General features: G+C 41.2%; 1 protein-coding gene across 11 annotated transcripts in view; it reads left to right on the plus strand.

The window, feature by feature from the left end:
• Tbp (TATA-box binding protein) overlaps positions 1-11,859 on the plus strand; it is a 17,019-nt gene extending 5,160 nt beyond the window's left edge. For all 11 annotated transcript variants that reach the window (XM_042261959.2, XM_042261953.2, XM_042261960.2 and 8 more), the window contains 6 exons: positions 308-684; positions 2,609-2,696; positions 7,130-7,221; positions 8,702-8,869; positions 10,099-10,193; positions 11,388-11,859. In XM_042261959.2, the coding sequence (XP_042117893.1) occupies positions 308-684; positions 2,609-2,696; positions 7,130-7,221; positions 8,702-8,869; positions 10,099-10,193; positions 11,388-11,467 (900 nt within the window). In that variant the 3' untranslated portion in view covers positions 11,468-11,859. The remainder of the gene's footprint in view (positions 1-307; positions 685-2,608; positions 2,697-7,129; positions 7,222-8,701; positions 8,870-10,098; positions 10,194-11,387) is intronic.
• The last annotated feature ends 3,802 nt before the right edge of the window (positions 11,860-15,661 follow it).

Raw genomic sequence — 15,661 nt, forward strand, 5'->3', positions numbered from 1 at the left:
CAGCCCATGTGTAGCACTTTAAATAGGGACATGCACTTATGCTTTGTCCTTATGGTCTAGATGTGCTTGGGAGGCTAAACATTTGCATATCATAAATAACAGTCAGATTCCAGATGCTAAGCGCTCATCTACTAGGTTCAGTACTAGGGAGAAAAGTGATGCATCTCAGGATGCCAAATTCTTCCCTAGTATTTAATGACCTATTATATTCAGAAAGCACTAGGCTTTATACTTTACCTGGGTTCCAGTAGGAAAAAACCTGTATTACTCAACATTAATGTCTTATCATTCTCTTTGCTTTCCACAGGGTGCCATGACTCCTGGAATTCCCATCTTTAGTCCAATGATGCCTTATGGCACAGGACTTACTCCACAGCCTATTCAGAACACCAATAGTCTGTCTATTTTGGAAGAGCAACAGAGACAGCAGCAGCAACAGCAGCAGCAACAACAGCAGCAGCAGCAGGCAGTAGCAACTGCAGCAGCCTCAGTACAGCAGTCAACATCTCAGCAGTCCACACAGGGTGCCTCAGGCCAGACGCCACAGCTCTTCCATTCTCAGACTCTGACGACTGCACCCTTGCCAGGCACCACTCCCTTGTACCCTTCACCAATGACCCCTATGACCCCTATCACTCCTGCCACACCAGCTTCTGAGAGCTCTGGGATCGTACCACAGCTACAGTGAGTACCTCTTAGCCTGTGTGCTCTCGCTCCTCTTCCCCTGACTCTGTGTGTGTGTGTGTGTGTGTGTGTGCGCGCGCGCGCCCTCTCCTCTGACCCCTGCACCAGAGGCTCTCAGTGGTATTACATTAATTTGCTTTCAGACAGTGGATTTACTTAAAGAAGTGACTCTGGTAATTCTGTTACACTGTGGCTTCATCTGCTCTTGGCAAGGAATTGAAGCTACAGAATTGAGTCAGTGCTCTCAGCAAAACCTTTCCTTAGAAATGTGTGTTTATGTGTTTGGGCCACTGAAATGAAAACCGAGTTTTATCGATACTGTAGACATTTCTCTGTAGCTAATTGACTGAGTCACAGGCCAGTTGTATCACAGCCTTGGCCATAGTGTCAGCAGAGGTCTTAGGTCCAGGTTTTTCTACAGTTCTGCTATGAAGGCTGTATTTATATCTTTGGAGATTTGTGTCTCTCTTTCAAAGTGAGGATGGCAGTTCTTGTCTTGATGAATTGTTTTGCCTAAGTGAAATAGTTCCCACATGTAAAAAGGTAGGAGATATAGGCTTTTTTTCTTTCTTCCTGAAACAGCTCAAATCCAGATTCTACTTAGTAACAAGTGTGTAGCTTTACCTTAGGGAAGCGTATGGCCTGATTAAAGGATTCTAGAGAGGTAAGCCCTGTTAGCTCTCCTTTGTCTACAAACTAATGTTTTATGCCTATTTGACTTCCACAGACATTCTGTTTGTAATTCTGATTACATCTGTTAGAACCAGCTTAGGACATACACTTATTTCCATATCCATAGAGCATGCACTTGGGAGCCAGAGGCCAGAAGATCTCTGGGTTCAAAGCCTGGTTTAGAGAGTGGGTTCCAGGACAGCCAGGGCTGCACAAAGAAATCCTGTTTCGATATTTAAAAAAAAAAAAAAAAAAAAAGTACTGCATAGAATGCTTCAAGAATGGGACAGAGTGGCATGAGATAGTCTTTTAGACCCAGGTGAACGATGATAGATTTTGTGCATGTGTACAGGCACTTCCCTATGTATGCTGGAGGAGAATCTCAAGAGTCATTTCTCAGGACACTCACTACCCACCCTGGTTTTTAAGATGGGATGTTTTAACTGGCCTGAAATTTGCTGTTTTGGCTAAGCTGACTAGCCAGTGAGCCTTAGGGATCTGCCTGTCTCCATCTCTTTCGCACTAAAATTACAAGTGTGCATTATCACTCTGGGCTTTTTCCCGTGATTGAATTCTAGGGATTGAACTCAAGTGTTCATGATTGCATGGCAAGCTCTTTACAAGCTAAATTATCTCCTCAGCTGCTAAAGATGATTCTATTTAACATGATTTGCTGTGGTAAATAGCAGAAAAGAAGACATATTTTCTTCCCTTGCCAAAGACATTGAATTCCATTTTTCCAAAAGATAGCTTATTTGGGAAGACTGAGAAAGTCCACATCTGCCTGTTTTTCCTGTAGTGACTTAATAGTGAGCTAGTGTTAGTAGTATTTCAGAGCTCAGGAAGGAGGGGTGGTAGTTGAATGAAGCCGCAAGGTGTCCTGGCTCTTCCACTTGGGAGTCATGTGCATCCCAAGCCAAACACAGTCCATTCCCTAGAGTTTCAGATGCTTTGAACATGGGAGTGATAGTTAACACTGCAGGGTACATTTTGGGTACTGAGTGAAAATATCTGGTATGTGGCACTTTTTAAACATTTAAAATCAGCAGAGTTTTTTTGTTTTGTCATGTCATTTTTTTTTTTTAAATTAAAGCCTAGTGAAAAATAATGGATTAGCAATCTGAATCATGTTTTCTTTTCAGAAATATTGTATTCATAGCAAATCTTAGTTGTAAACTTAACCTAAAGACCATTGCCCTCTTTGTATAAAAGTTAAATATTTTAAGTAATTATGTTTTCAAATTTCTTGCAGAAACATTGTATCCACAGTGAATCTTGGATGTAAACTTGACCTAAAGACCATTGCGCTTCGTGCCCGAAATGCTGAATATAATCCCAAGGTTAGACCCATTTTCATGTATTTCAGACTGTATAAGATACAGAGAAAATTCTTCCTAAATGTTGTTGTTGAGAAGATTGTATTGCGCTTGTTTCTTGATACCAGCAAAATGAATGGTATCATGCTTATCTTGAATGTTAAGTGCCTAAGAAAAGTTCATTTTGGGACGTTTTCCTGTTTTTGCAGTATTGAAGTTTCAACCTAGGACCTCAGCCACACTAGGGTAGTGCTGTCTAAGCTACATCCTCAGTTCTTTTGCTTTGTTGTTTTGTTTTGTTTTTCAAGACAGGGTTTCTCTGTGTATAGCCCTGGCTGTCCTGGAACTTGTTCTGTAGACCAGGCTGGTGTTGAACTCACAGAGATCCGCCTGCCTCTGTCTCCCAAGTGCTGGGATTAAAGGCGTGCACCACCACTGCCCAGCTGCATCCTCAGTTCTTTAACTTGTGTTCTACTGAATACCTGCTATGTATATTTCCCTCTATATGTAGAAATTCATACATACACTCACATGGAGTTGGAAGACAGAATATTCCATTTATATCCTGAAGAATAGCTGGTGACATATTTGTGGTACCTACTTTAGTAATCCTGTGGGAGAATTAGGGATGGATTACATGGGTGGAGAAAGATTGGTCAATAGTTAATAATTGTTGGCTGTAAGTACAAGGAGTTTGTTATATGTTTTCCCACCTTTGTGTAACTTTGAAGTTTTTTTCTGATAGACAAGATCAGGTGTGTTCTGAGTGGTATGGCCACAGATGGCTTTTCTGGCAGAGAAATTGCAGGAGATTAGAGTGGGGCTTGGTGGTAGAGCACTGGCCTAGCAAGGCCAAAGACTTTTGTCTTATCAGATGTCTTAGTTACTGTTTTATTGCTATGAAAAGACACTATGACCGAAGCAACTCGTAGAAATGAAAGCATTTAATTTGGGGCTTGCTTACGGTTTTAGAGGGTTAGTCTGTGATCATCATGGCCAGAAACAGACAGGTGTGGTACTGAAGCAGTAGCTGAGAGCTTTACATTCTGATCAGAAGGCAGCAGGCAGAGGGGAGGAGAGAGGGGGGAGGGGGGAGGGGGGAGGGAGGAGGGGAAACACTTGTCTGGAGTGGGCTTTTGTGACCTCAGAGCCCACCCCATCAACATACTTCAGCAAGACCACACCTCTTAATCCTCCTAAATCTTTCTCAAATAGTTCTGTTCTTTGGTGACTAAGCATTCAAATATATGAGCCCATGGGGTCCATTTTCATTCAAGCCACAATACTGGAACTGGAGAAAAGAAAAAAAAATAAAGATTTGGGAGGAGGCAAAAAGCACCAATTTCTAAGATAACAGCCTAGTGTGTGTTAAAAGCTTTTTTTTTTTTTTTTTGGTTTTTTGAGACAGGGTTTTCTCTGTATAGCTTTGCGCCTTTCCTGGATCTCGCTCTGTAGACCAGGCTTGAACTCACAGAGATCTGCCTGGCTCTGCCTCCCGAGTGCTGGGATTAAAGGCGTGCGCCACCACCGCCCGGCAAGACTTTTTTACATACACCAATAGAAAATATTTTTTACATATGGAACATCTGTACTAACAGATGAATAGACACTTGTGAGGTCCAGATGGAGAGCTGCCTGGGTGCCTGGATGTTGCTTGAGAAGGCTAGGGTGAGAAGATTTACAGAAAGTTTCCTAAAGTGGGAAGCGTTTGTCACAGGGCCATCATGTACATGTAAACCTTTACCATGGAAACCAGTACCTCATATATTTCTTCTAATAAAGGAGAATAAGATGATTTTGTGACTATGTATACATGTGAGTGTGTATATGTGCAAGTGCATTTGCTTGTGAGCGCATGCAGAGGCCAGAAGAGTGCTGGATGTCCTCCTTAGTCACTCCCCACCATACTCATATCTTTATTGGTGTCTTTCCCTGAGCCTGAGCTCACATTTGGGGGGGGAGGGGGGCGGCTATCCAAGCTCCAGTGATCCTTCTGTCTTCAGTTCTGCAGAACCAGAGTTACAGGTGTGCATGGGATGTGACAAGGTTGTTACAGGGTGCTGCGGTCTGAACTCAGGTCCTCATGCTTGCACAAGTGCTCTTACCTGCTGACTCATCTCTCCAGCCCTGGAAATTAAGTTGTATAAATGAAAAAGAAAAAGGCGGCAACAGAAAGAACGTGGGACAGTTTTTAGAACATAGTCCGATAACCAGCAAGAGGCTAATCAGGCTTTTGTCCTTTTACAGTTTAATAGTCCCTTAATGGAGCACACAATTCTAGTGAAGTCTGCAGAAACCTTGACGTTTACCTTGCCTTAACCCTGTCTTAGTTTTGCCCTTTTTCTTTCGCCAGAGAATCTCAGTTCTCCCCCTTTATATACTTTCAGTGCAGGTTGTCCATGAGAGTTTCTGTTTTCCTCCTGTGGGAGTGCCTTATGTGTCCTCCTGTGAGCGTCCTCACCCTTTTCCTGTGACAGCTCCTTACATGGCCTCCTGTGAGAGAGCCTCATACTTCTGGTACTGATACTGGTAGTCAGAATCTGTGTCTTATGTTCCCAGGTTCTTGGCTTTTTATTCAAGGAATTGAAATAAAGGTCCACACAGATTGCAAACTAACAGTTCATTTATAGTCTTTAGTACAGATCAGAAAGATATGCTGTTAGGAGTAAGGGTGGGCCACATAAATGAGAAGGGACTCAAGGGTCCCTGATGACTGCCTGGGGCGCTATTTTATATGTTCTAAAGGAAAGAGGAGTTGGTTATTAGGGGTGTGTCTTTCTATTTGACAAATACATTCCACTTATGTAATATATCGACTATGAATGTCTCTTCCCATGATGCAACTGATTTTAATGATATGCATGGCCAGTTTTCTATGGGCATAAAATGATAATAGAGGATTCTCCCTAAAAGTTTACTCAGAGGACATAGCTTGCCTTATTGCACCAAAAATTTTCAAGCTGAATCAGGGAGCCCCCACCGCCCTCCCTGTCTTGTACTCGGCCATAACTGGAGTATGATTGAATAGATTCTGTTTGATCAAGAGAAGGAGAAACTTATTCCATTGTTTGAAGTGTGCTGTTTGTGTATGTCTGTACATGGGGGTCCTGGGTTTCTCGGTTGGAGAGGGCGGTATATGTATTGTTCATGCAGGTAAGGGTCTCAGGCTGCCAGGCACATTACTAGCAGTAGGGTGTATGCATAGCCCAAACCACGGGAGGTCCAGATTTCAAAACTGCTCACTATGCTCGCCTGCCTTGTGTTTCTGTCTGTAAAAGGGTTGCATACTTTATATTGTGATTTCACTTTTATGGCCTCAAGCGCAGATCCTTCTGTCTCCACCTCCTGAATGCTTGAATTAAAACTATGTCACTGTGCCCAGCTTTGTACTATGATTTCATTAGTTGTGTGTCATCTTGAAAGTGGAAACGTGACAGCATCTAGAGATTGAGTTAAAGAACCGTCCTAAATATAGGAAACATGTGGGACCTACTTCATAGCCAGTTTTTTAGTTGAGTATGAAGCTAACCAGAATATCAACTATAAAGAATCAAATGGGCCACTGGTCACTTCTAACTAACCAAGTTTTTGTTGTTATTTCTAATATTTACAACTGTAATATCTACTTGATGGATCATTCACCTCATTAAGATAGTAGCCTCATCTCTTCTAATTTTAGCTTGATGCCTACTTTGTCAGTTATTAGTACAGTTACCTCTGCCTGTTTTTTGTTTCCATTTGCTTATGTATCATTTTCCTTGCTTTCACTTTCAGTTTGCAAGTGTCTTTGCCATTGAGGTGTGTTTCTTGCAGGCAGCAAATGGTGGGATTAGAAAAACAACTAGTCCTTTGTCTTTTAATTGGATAGGTAAGACCATTTACATTTAGAGTTACTATTGAAAAATATCTATTTTCTGTAATTTTCTTGGTTGTTTTTCTGGTTGGCTTTCTCACCTTTCATCACTAGGAGTTAGTTGGTTTACTGAGTCTGACATGGTGGGTTCTTTCTTGGTTCTCATTTATTCATCTATTGCTCATAAAATTCTTATTCTTTCCTGAGCTCTCATGTCTGACTGTCTTCTCCTTTGTGTATAGCATTCCTTAAGTATTTTCTGCAGTACTGACTTTGGTACTACTGGATTGTTTAATTGGGCAAACTTGGAAAGTTCAAGAGAGTATAAAGGAGAACAATGTTAGAAAACAATAGAGAAAAGTCAAGAGATTTTTAAAAACTGCCCAATAAAGAAGAAATACCCCCCCCCAAAAAAGTAGATAAATGTAAGAAAGGGAATAAAAAATAAAAACATTTTAAAAGTTTTTAAATGCATTGATGGGAATATCTGGTATAGCCAAGAGAGTTTGACTCAGGACCTACAACACTCCAGCCTTCACCAGTGACAGAAACTATAATCAGTCAACCTGAGTGCACTTTTAATGCTTCTTCCTGACCATTTCAGCGGTTTGCTGCTGTCATCATGAGAATAAGAGAGCCACGGACAACTGCATTGATTTTCAGTTCTGGAAAAATGGTGTGCACAGGAGCCAAGAGGTATCCTTAAGGGATTCTTTGTTTCTGATGGATGTATTATGAAAGAAAAAAGGACATGGTTTATATTATCAGGCTAGCACTTTGTTTTAAGGCAGGGTTTCTCTGTGTAACCGCCCTGGATTTCCTGGAACTCACTCTATAGACCAACCTGGCTTTGAACTAAAAAAAAAAGTCCATCTGCCTCTGCCTCTGGAGTGATGGAATTAAAGGGATGAGCCACTACCACCCAGCTGGACTAGCACTTTTTGTTTTTTTCGAGACAGGGTTTCTCTGTGTAGTTTTGGTGCCTGTTCTGGATCTCGCTCTGTAGCCCAGGCTGGCCTCAAACTCACAGAGATCCACCTGGCTCTGCCTCCCAAGAGCCGGGATCAAAGGTGTGCGCCACCACCGCCCAGCTGGACTAGTACTTTAATTTAATTTTATTTTATTTTTGCCAAATGCCGTTTATTGAAGGAAGGAGAAGCTCTTAAATACAGGCTTACAGCACAATGGGAGAACCCCAGAAGGCAGAAGTTTGCAACTGATGTTTTACAATCTTGCATCTAAGCTGTTAACTCCCATTATGCAGGATACACAGACAAGGAACTTCCCTTAAGCATTCAGGAGGGTGGAAACCGGCAGGGAATTAGCATAGAGAGGATATCAAGGTCAGCAAGCAAGGCAACAGTTACCCAAAATGGGGGGGGGGGGGCTATAGGTCCCCCTTTTACTAGAAAATGAGCTTCTGACTTAGGTTGGACTAGCACTTTTAGCGTGTTCTTTTTAATGAGTTATCTTAATCACCTTGAATAGCATCGGTGCCCCACTTATCATTTTTGTTACCCTGCTGTCCTGTACATTGGTTGTAGCATTGTATTTGTATCCTGCTTTTCAGATGAAAGCTTCCTAAGTTGGAAAGTCACAGTTTTGTCCAATAATGGTATCCTAAGAATAGATATTTGATGTAAAGGAAGATAGAATTTGTGTATTTGTCAATAGTAAATTTTACTAGTGTTTTTGTAATTTAGGTTTTGTTTTGGTTTTTTTTTTTTTTTTTTTTTTTTTCAAGATAGGGTTTCTCTGTGTAGCCCTGGCTGTCCTGGAACACACTCTGTAGACCAGGCTGGCCTTGAACTCAGAGATCCACCTGCCTCTGCCTCCTATGTGCTGAGATTAAAGGTATGCACCACCACCATCTGGCCTTAGTAATTTTTTTTTTATGGTTTTAGAGAGTTTTCATCTCAGTAGAAATTTGTGGGTCAGAATGTAGCAGTAATAGCAGTGATCATGATAATTGAACCATATGCTACATCATATCTTTTAAACCTAGGGCTTGTCAATAATGTGGCAAGTCCAAGGCTGATGTTTTGGTAGATTATGGTTTTTGTTAAGGACTCAGGGATAGTTTAATTACTTTTCTAATTTAGACTTCATTTAAGTTATTCTTCTAAATTATTCCATTGGGCTCCCATACATAACTCACTGTTTTTCCTTTCTGTAGTGAAGAACAATCCAGACTAGCAGCAAGAAAATACGCTAGAGTTGTGCAGAAGTTGGGCTTTCCAGCTAAGTTCTTAGACTTCAAGATCCAAAACATGGTGGGGAGCTGTGATGTGAAGTTCCCCATAAGGCTGGAAGGCCTTGTGCTGACCCACCAGCAGTTCAGTAGGTAGGTCTGAGGGTTATTGGAATCAGTTTTAGCAACAATCCATTTATAATCTACTCAGGCATCATCTAGGGTGAAGTACATTTAAGACATTCAGTTTCTAGGCATATGATGTAGTTGCAAGTTGAGTGTGCTACTTGTAAGCATAAGGCATCTGCAGTTGTACTGCAGTTCTCCAATCCTTACAACTCCCATTTCCTTAGTCACTTAGTGACTCCCGAACTCCCCTTCAATGGAATGGCTTATATTCATTCACTTCTGTATGCCTTATCATTTTGTTAGTCAATAAATACATTTAAACACATGAATTTGTAGTTTCTTCTACCACTTTTCTCCTGGTTTGAATCTTTTTTTGTCAACATACCAGCAAAGTATAAATATAAGCAGCAGGGATATGCTGTCCATTATTATTCTTTGCCATTTTCTGGTGAACATTTGCATAGTTTCCCTACTCAAAGCCTTATCTCAGTATCTTTTTTTCTATTTGCAGCCTCACCAGCTTACCAGTTCCCTCACACTCACCATATTCTTCTTGCTTCAGGGCCTTTGCACATGGCACTTTGATACCTGGCATATTAGGTTCAGTTTTCAACATAGGAATTCCTGTTTGAGTTTCAGATATTCACTCAATGTTGCTCTTCCTCATATAGATCTTTCCTGGGTTTATCTACCAGTCACATATAAGATAGACAGGTCCTTTTATCAGATTGAACTAATAAACCCAAAATCACTAGGTTAGAATTTCACTAACTAATGTTAGTTCAGGTAGACAGTGTGATCAAGAAGTAGGTTCATTTCCATATTTGGTTTATCATTCTGGTTAAGTCACCCTGCTAGAAAAACTGACAGCTCCAGAATATTTCTATTTGGGGAGATGAGATATGATTACAAGGCTGACTGTCAGTACCAGCTCTTAGAGTGAATGGTGAGATTAAGCTGCTATTCCGAGACTTGCCCAAAATAAATCTAATGAGGATCAGAAAACGTGAATTACAGCTCTTGTTTTTAGTCACAGAAAATGTAGATTCTGTGAAGACAGCATTAAGTGATAGGAGGACATGTAGTTTGTTGCCATGTCCATGACACATGGCTCTTGTTTGGTGAAAGTGTTTTCTTCTTGTGTGTCCTATTTGTTCACATCTGCTTATTCACTCACTACTTCCTAGCACAAGGCCTCACTGCTTTTACACAAAAAATGATGATTTCTAAACTCTTTCCCATTTTCTTTCTAGCTATGAGCCAGAATTATTTCCTGGATTAATCTACAGAATGATCAAACCCAGAATTGTTCTCCTTATTTTTGTTTCTGGAAAAGTTGTATTAACAGGTAAGTTAAAAGGGGAAGTAGTGCCCCAAAATTGGAAATAATTTTAGAATGGCATTTCTGGGTTGGGACAGTTGTCTACCCTTGTGAGGATGTTTTTGTTTACATTTTGCTTCCCATCCTAACCTTCATGAGAGAGGGGGAAGGATGAAAACAGCAGAGTCCTGCTACAGTTATGGCCTTTAGCTAGATTATGCTTGACTGTGGAAGCAGGTAAGGAGGGAACACTAATAAGTGACTGTTTTCAGTTGGCATTAGCCCCCTGGAACTTGGGGTTACTAGAGTACCATTCTGAGATAAGACAGAAGAGTCCCATTGAATGCCAGTAGTTGGGAGAGTAAGGATTCAGTCCTCAGTGCTTACCAGTTACCATGTCACTCAGGACCAAGTGTGGTAAAGAACTGCACTGGGGTCTGGTATTGCCTTGCTGACTTCTGGATCCTGGCCTAGGACCAACTGTGATAAAGAAATGGTGGTCTAGAGTGTTAAAAGTCACCCGGTGTACCATTTTTTAAAATGGTAAGAAAATAATGTTTTAAAAAACAAAGCTAGCCGGGCGGTGGTGGCGCACGCCTTTAATCCCAGCACTCGGGAGGCAGAGGCAGGCGGATCTCTGTGAGTTCGAGGCCAGCCTGGGCTACCAAGTGAGTTCCAGGAAAGGCGCAAAGCTACACAGAGAAACCCTGTCTCGAAAAAAAAAAAAAAAGCCTGGCGGTGGTGGCGCACGCCTTTAATCCCAGCACTTGGGAGGCAGAGCCAGGCGGATCTCTGTGAGTTCGAGGCCAGCCTGGTCTACCAAGTGAGCTCCAGGAAAGGCGCAAAGCTACACAGAGAAACCCTGTCTCGAAAAACCAAAAAAAAAAAAAAAAAAAAAAAAACAAAGCTAGAGAGCAGGGCATGGCCCTTAATCCTAGCACTCAGGAGGCAGAGGCAGGCCAACCTGATGTACACAGCAAGTTCCAGGACAGCCAGGGCTACACAGAGAAACCCTGTCTCCAAGAAAAATAAAACAAAACAAAACAAAACACGCTAGGATTATGACAAGGGACCTCTACCATTTGTTTTAATAACATTGTTTGTCTTAACTGGGTATGGAGAGAATTGTATTTGTGGCTTTGTTTTAAGGTAATGATGTTACTTTCTATTTTAAGAAATGCTACTTAACCATCTCATTTGTATTCCTATGTGTCTTCGTAGGTGCTAAAGTTAGAGCAGAAATTTATGAAGCATTTGAAAACATCTACCCCATCTTAAAGGGATTCAGGAAGACCACATAGTGGCTGCCATGTACCCCGCCTCCCCTACCCACTTGTTTTTTAAAACCAGTCAGTTTTGGCACCACTGATGGTACAGTTGTGAGAAGGACACTCTTCACAGGTGGCAGTGAAGTGACATGTGTCCTGCTGCAGGACACTGGAAAGGTTACCTCCTCTGCACTGAGATCACCTGCAGCATCACTGTGAGTCGCTTGCTCTGTGCTGCTATCTGGGCAGCACTGCCCACTTATTTATATTAGATTTTAAACACTGCTGTTGATGAGTTTGTTGGTTTAAGGGACAGAACTTTAAGTGTTAAAGCCACCTGTACAATTGGACTTTTTATTTTAACTTTTCCCACATAAGCCAGTTTTTATATTTCTACCAGAAAAAGTAAAAATCTTTTTTTAAAAGTGTTGTTTTTCTAGTTTGTAACTCTAAGGAGTTATTTTTGTGCCAGATACATTCCGCCTTCCCAGTATTGCAGAACTGAATAGTTGTATTAATCAAAAACAAATGTACATACTTTTCTTTCTTCAGAGTACACTGCACAAAAAAAAAAAACAAAAAAAACGCAGCTTGTAAATTGTTAGATTTTTGTTATAAATGATACCTTGTAAGACATGTGATCATACTGTCAAAGAAATTTATTTTAGATATAATGCCTGAGATCATTGTTTTGTTTGCTTGTCATTTTTTTTCCTCTTTTGCCTGTTGCAGTGGAAATGGACTTACCGTTGGTTTTATGGTCCCCATTGAACACCTTGTTTGCTAGATACTCCACAGTGTCTGGGATCTTCACCAAACTAGTTATGTTTTGTTCCTTTCTCAGCCTTTGCCAGAGTCTTGTCCAAGGTTTCATAGCTGGTAAGGGACATTGGAGGGTTCTGAGTAATTCAGGTATAGAAGTGTGGTGTCCTGTCCACAGATAGCAAGCTTCTCTGATACAACGTTTTTGTTATGGCTGTTTTTCTCATGAAATATCAGGTGGACATTTATAAGGCCTTGGATTATTTTAGGAGCATTTTATGTCCTTTTTTTAATTATAAAAGTACATTTTTCACAGTTCAGAGTATGTATAATCAGAAAGAAGTCTTTTTATTTCCATCCTTACCTATTTCCCTAGGTAACTTCCAGATTAGTGAGTGTCTTCTAACCCTTCACCTAGATTATGCCTGAGCTCTCAAGTGATGGTAGCAGTGGGACACACACACACACACACACACACACACACACACACACACACACACACACACACACACACACACAAATAAGTGACTGTTTTCAGTTGGCATTAGCCCCCTGGAACTTGGGGTTACTAGAGTACCATTCTGAGATAAGACAGAAGAGTCCCATTGAATGCCAGTAGTTGGGAGAGTAAGGATTCAGTCCTCAGTGCTTACCAGTTACCATGTCACTCAGGACCAAGTGTGGTAAAGAACTGTGCACTAGGGGCTGGTATTGCCTTGCTGACTTCTGGTCCTGGCCCAGAACTTGGTGTGGTGAGGAAACGATGGATGAAGATGTTACTGTCACCTGGTGTGTTGGTTTCTAAGTTTTTAATGTGCAATTCTGTCCCTCAGGGCTACTTTTCATCTCATTTTTGGAAAAATAATGAAGCATATGTTCTTTTGTGACTTTCATTTTTGCAGTCAGTGTATCAGTTATACTTCCAAGATATACAATGTAATATCATCTTTGACACCTTGGTTTGAACTGCTCCCTTAGGGATGGTCCTTTGTTACCTGCAGTGCACATGCTGTACCGTGCTGGACCAGTTATTCTTGTCTGTGTATTTTGAATACATTCTAGATTTCTATAGTATACTTTTACAAGAGGAAGTGATGTATTATAAACCATTTATGTGTTCTAAGTTTTGACAAATCAATACTAGATTCCTATCCCCCCCAAAAAAGTATACAAAGTACCCCTTCTTGCACTTCCCAGACATTACTGATGTTAGTAATATGAGAACTACTTGGAAAGGCATCATTCTAGTATTTCTCTTCAAGATTATATGTTTTTCTTTTTAAGAGTTATAATTCTTTTTATATGGGGCATTTTCATTTCATAAAAATTAATTATTTCATTGTTTTTTCATAACACTTTAAGAAAAAATGTTGGTATATATTTAGCTTTTTCCAATCTATTTATTGAACTCTTATTACTGCTGTTAATAGTTGATTGTATTTGAACCCTACATTCTAGGCATGTAGTAGTTTTAGTAAGTAGTAATCTTGTTTTTTCTTTCTGGTATTTACTTTTAACATTTCAATGGCTGGGACTTCAATGCATGTAGCTAAAATTTTCCTGTGTCCTGCCACTCAGACCCAAGTGAACACACAGAGACTTATGTTAATTAAAACAGCTCGGCCATTAGCTCAAGTTTTCTACTGACTAGCTCTTACACTAAACTCGGCCTATTTCTGTTAATCTATGTTGCCACGTATTCCGTGGCTTTACCTGTGTGCCATTATATGCTGCTCCCTGGACGGCAGGCTGGCGTCCTCCTGCCTCAGCCTTCCTCTTCCCAGAATTCTCTTTGTCTGCTTATCCCGCCTACACTATACTTCCTGCCTGGCTACTGGCCAATCAGCATTTTATTTATCAGTCAATCAGAGCAATACATTCACAGCATAGAGAATGGCATTCCCCAGCAAACGTACCTTGCTTTTTTTCTTCTTTCTTTCCTGTTTCTATTTGAGACAGGTTGACAGGATTAGGGTTTTATAGCCCAGGTGGCCATGAATTCAGTGATTCCACCTTACTCTCTTAAGTAGCTGGGATTATAAGCCTCATGAACCCCTAGGTCTCACCAAGGTTTTTATTTAACCAGTTCTGTATTATGCATATGTTTATCTTTATTGTTAGTTTTTGACATACTGGTGACAGAACACAGGCTCTTGTGCTTGCAGGGGATGATCTCTGTGACTGACCTACCCCCAGAGTAGAACCCTTCATTCTTAAGGACATAGGGGACGGCAAATTAGTATGTACCGGTATGTTAAGTGTACTGCACCTAGATTACACATGCAGCAGTCTTTTTTGAGAAAGTGGTTGTGTTAGTGTTACTGTTGCTGTGATAAAATACCATGACCAAAAGCAACTTAGGGAAAAAAGGGCTTATTTCAGTTTATAGTTGTAATCCATCATGAAGGGAAGACAGGGCTGGAACCCAAGCAGAGGCCATGAAAGAATGCTGCTTACTGGCTAGCTCAGCCTCTCTTACACAACCTAGGACCACCTGCCCAGGGGTGGCACCATCCACATTGAGCTTGGCTCTCCCACATCAATCAAGAGTGTGCCCGCAGACTTGCCTACAGGTCAATCTTACGGAGCCGTTTTCTCAAGATTCCTTCTCAGATATGTCTAGGTTTGTCAAACTGACAAAAACCAAACAAGGTAATGGTCTTAGTGAGAAGGGATCTTGCTATATCTAGCCCAGGCCAATCTGATCAGGCACTCAGTTTATGGCCTGAGTTGGCCTTGAATCCATGGGCCTCCAAGGTTGACCCAAATGTACTCATGAGTGCCTGGCTGGTGCATTAATGTCCATACCACCTGGGGATATCCCTAAATAATAGTCCTTACCATTTATAAATAACTTAATACATTTACTTTTAAAAGCCCTCAGCATTCAGACCTTTCTCTTAATACATTTTGAGTAGACAGGGTTACAGGTAATTAGGGATGTGACGCCACACTCCTGTCTGGGTCTTTTCCTGAGTCACTGTGTTTCTACGTTTACCACTAATTGCCAATTCCTTCTACAGCTGTAATACTAGTTCTGTGTGGTATTGGGGAAAATTATAAAGGCCACTCCACGTAGTTAAAAGGAAGATTTATTTAGTGGATGACTTACAAATGAAGGAATAGATAGGTTGCGGGGGTCTGGGGAAGGTGTATCGCAATCCAGCGGTGTTCTCTGGAGCTCTGCACAGTCAACCTCCACCGTCCAGGGTCCAGGCACAGAGAGCGCGCACAGAGAGAGCGCTGGCCCATCCAGCTCTCACCCTCACCCCGCCTCGTAGGCGTGACAGTTGTCAGAGTCTCAATGGGGGTTGGAACTTCCAGATCCAAGCTGGAATGGCTACCCACTACAGTGTGGTTCTTATTATTTTATCTACCTCAAGTTAAAAATGAACATTTTCCCCTTAAAAGTAGCTTGGTAAATAACAGGTGTCCCCCTTAGGAATCTCTAAATGGTTCTACATG

The sequence above is a fragment of the Peromyscus maniculatus genome, chromosome 16, assembly GCF_049852395.1.
Source record: "Peromyscus maniculatus bairdii isolate BWxNUB_F1_BW_parent chromosome 16, HU_Pman_BW_mat_3.1, whole genome shotgun sequence".
In the NCBI taxonomy this organism is placed as follows: Eukaryota; Metazoa; Chordata; class Mammalia; order Rodentia; family Cricetidae; genus Peromyscus; species Peromyscus maniculatus.